Raw genomic sequence first — 3,504 nt, 5'->3', positions numbered from 1 at the left:
CTTTATTTCTTGTATGTTAGCTTTTTCTCGTCCCCAATAAACACAACTGGTCGTGTCCTTCCTATTTCAACGTGTTGTTGCCTTTCTGTTGATTAGAACTTAAACGTTTTCTCTGCGGCGGAACGCAGTGACATAGCAGAGAACATTTGTATTCTAACAAAAATTGCGACAGTGACAATTGTATTGCAGCGAAAAAACGACAGCAACATTTATCTCTAGCCAAATAGGCGACAGGTGGGCTGGAAAATGAGCGACAAAGCGACATCAGAACCCCCCTTGGAAGGCATAATTGCGAATTTTTTCCACTCGTCTGTCAGAAACTGTAACTGAATTAGCTGCTTGCGGTCAATATCAGTTCATCTGGCACTAATTAATCTGTAATCGTTTTGAAACGAATAATTAAGAACATTCAAAATACGCATTCTGTTTTTTTTAACCAGCGAGTGACACGTCGCTCATCGATTTTTCAAGTGTGTTTTTACATCGAGTACTCCAGAAGAAAGGGATTTATCTGAAGAAGCTGTTGAAAATACAAGTACAGATCGGAGGAAAGATGACTTGCTATGAGAAGGCTGGGAACGAATCAACAAATGCGACCAACAGCAGCTTATTCTCCCTGGCTCCTGAACCAGAAGCATTACGAATTGCTCGAGTTGTTGTGTTTGGTGTGATAGCAGCCCTCGCTTTGGTAGGAAACTTCGTGGTTTGTCGAGCAGTGTGGAGAGACCTTCGTCCCAAGCCCTTCGCGCATTTCTTAGTCAGCAACTTGGCTTTTGCAGAAATCATTAGCATGGTTTGTTTATTGTTTACATTTCACGCTTACGAAGTCCCATATTCTTGGGAGCTGGGACCTGTGGCTTGCAAAATTCTGGATCCTTTGCAAGTAGCGAGTCTGATGGTCGTGACCACAACTTTAGCCATCCTTGCTGTCTATCGCTGCGTCGTACTCATCAAGCCAACGATGGCAAAAACCACGAACAGACAAACATGTTGTGTTATTGTTGTTACGTGGGTGGGCTCCTTGGGAATGTCAATTCCTGCAGGACATTTTCGGCTAGTAAATTCATACGGTCCCAACTGTGACATTCATCAGTGCGAAGAAACCTTTCCTAAGAACCTAAGACACCATCAGAATACCTATTCCATCATCCTTTTCGTGATCAATTTTGCCATTCCTCTTTTGATTATGGCAGTTTCTTACTCGTTGATCTATAAGAAGATCAGGGAACATATCTTCGTGTTAAAAAGGGCTAGAGACGAGAGCTGCCAAGCGTTTTCGTCTGTTATAAAGTTCTCAGTATGTGAAGAGAAGGAATTTCATCTAGCAACCATCAAAGATAAAGGTGGTAAAGGGCAAGTTGAGTTTGAGCATATAATCGATATCAATGAAGACAAGAACCAGAGAAGACAACAAGGCAAAGAACACCACCGACAGTCACTGGATGTGTACACCAAAAACACCGTGGAACTTGAGAACGATCTGCTCAAACTGGTGTTTGTACTGGTCTTTATTTTTGTCGTTTGTTATGTTCCATATCAAGTTCATTTTCTCATGATCGAATTTAACGTCGAGGCGCTCATGCTATGGCGCCACCGTTACACTTTGAGCAGAGTTGTTTTCACTCTTACTTGCTTTCCAAGCGCTTTGCATCCAATTTGTTACGGGACAATGAGCAAGTTTTATCATAGAACATTTTTGAGAATGATAGCTTGTAGAGATCACAAGCCTCGAAATGTATAGATCTAAATAAATTCACACTGAGTTCCAAGTAGCATAGGCTCTTGACCTAAGCCGGTTATTAGGATGTTACGTTACTCAGTAATGAATTAGACCAAGTTACCATGGCAACTTCTGTTTTTGTGTGCCCTTCTTTTTGTTCGAAAACAAAAAATCCGAGCAACATCTGCATCATAACCCAACAATGCTATTCAACCAGTTCCATGAATGAAACAAAATGTATATGTTCGAAAAGCGGGTTATAGACGAAAAGGATCCTTGCACTTTACCTGGACAATTTCGTCTCTTACAGATGTCGGTCAAATACGGTCTCACGTTGAATCCTTTTTTACCTAAGTTAAATTGGTGATCAGACTGTGATCCTCAACTGCAGAATACCCTGCCACTGGAATAAAGTTTTGCGTAGCTGGCTACGCGGTACGCAGAAACTAATTAACTCAAGTTGAAGTTTGTAATTTACTCAAGAGAGTATTTCTCGTTCTAAAAACGCGAGTCGCGAAGTGAGCAGTGATCGATTGTGAATTTTACGGTTCGGTTAACTACATTTTTTAGGAGATCGTGTGAAGAAAACAGCCGCGACTCGTTTATTGATAATTAAGCCCAAGCGCTCGTTTCAGTGATTAGGCTCAAGCTCTCTTTTAACATTGAAGCTTTCATTTTACGGTTCGGTTAACTACACTTTTCAAAATACCTTCTTCTCCTTCCATCTAAGATAGCCATTTTCAATTCGCAATTTATTGTTACTTGAATAAATAATTTTGTTACATACTTCAACTTGAATTTATTAGAACCGCTTAGCCGGCTACGCAGATATTTGAGTGACAGGGTATTCTGCAGTTACTCCCCTCATTTTACCTAGGTTGAATATTAAAGCAGCTATCAACTTCCCAAAAAGGACTGAAATCACCTATCCCTTCCCTCAAGCACTGTCTTGCGCATCTCAACACATCTTAATGATTTATGTCATCTTATCGGTTTCTGTATTCATACACTTATCAACATTACAACATACCAGGGATCAAAGAACTGTACTATGCTAACTTGCGAGCAGGTTCCCCGAGGGACTGGGGTTGAGGATAGCCGGAGAGAGAGAGAGAGCCCGTTCGCAGGCTATACTATGTTTTGACTGGGACTGGAACTCGGAAACTCCAGATCTGTAGTTCTATGTCTTCACCATTACACCACGACGACGAACAAGCTCAACCTAACACAGTTCTTTTCATTATTTACTTTTGTATAATAAGTCAATTGACGTATACATGTATAATAACCAAAACTAATCCTAACCTGACCCTAATTTTTCCCTAGTCTTAATTTAGGTCCTAAAAGTGTTTCTTCAATTCATCTCAGTGTGTATTCAACCTTTCAGGTCTCTATTAGAGATAAATTATTGTTTAAATTGTCCAGATAAGTGCGAAGATCACCTGCTTCCCTTTCAACCCGTTCCATATTAAATATAATTGAAATTATCATGGTGTCAGTGAAATGTTTCCGATTCCTAGGCTAAAAATTATCTGTCTGTCGTATGATCTTCTCGACAATTTTTACCAAAGGGTACCGTATCATATAGAATATCTTCATTTGATCTAATATCACTGTAAATACAGCCTTTAGGCAATTATTTGTGCGTTTGCATGGCGGGCTTAGTTTATGCCACGAAAATTTGGTTTTATTAAACGCATTGATAAAGATCGAATTATCAGTGGTAAAAACGTTGGATGGCTGAGTCACAGCGAGTCACAGCGAAATGAAGAACTTTAGGTTGT

General features: G+C 40.1%; 1 protein-coding gene across 1 annotated transcript; it reads left to right on the top strand.

Annotated features, from left to right (window-relative positions):
* The first annotated feature begins 450 nt into the window (after positions 1-450).
* LOC138044627 (neuropeptide Y receptor type 2-like) lies at positions 451-1,769 on the top strand. Its single transcript, XM_068891093.1, has one exon. It carries the CDS (start codon positions 554-556, stop codon positions 1,739-1,741), a length of 1,188 nt encoding a protein of 395 aa, XP_068747194.1. The 5' UTR covers positions 451-553; the 3' UTR covers positions 1,742-1,769.
* Positions 1,770-3,504: the final 1,735 nt, after the last annotated feature.

This window comes from Montipora capricornis, chromosome 4, assembly GCF_036669925.1.
Source record: "Montipora capricornis isolate CH-2021 chromosome 4, ASM3666992v2, whole genome shotgun sequence".
Classification (NCBI taxonomy): domain Eukaryota; kingdom Metazoa; phylum Cnidaria; class Anthozoa; order Scleractinia; family Acroporidae; genus Montipora; species Montipora capricornis.
The sequence above is the reverse complement of the archived record's forward strand: the minus strand, read 5'-3'. Positions and strand labels throughout refer to the sequence as shown.

Coding starts and splice junctions, on each gene's coding strand:
- LOC138044627 (XM_068891093.1), top strand. CDS start 554: ATGACTTGCTATGAGAAGGCTGGGAACGAATCAACAAATGCGACCAAC.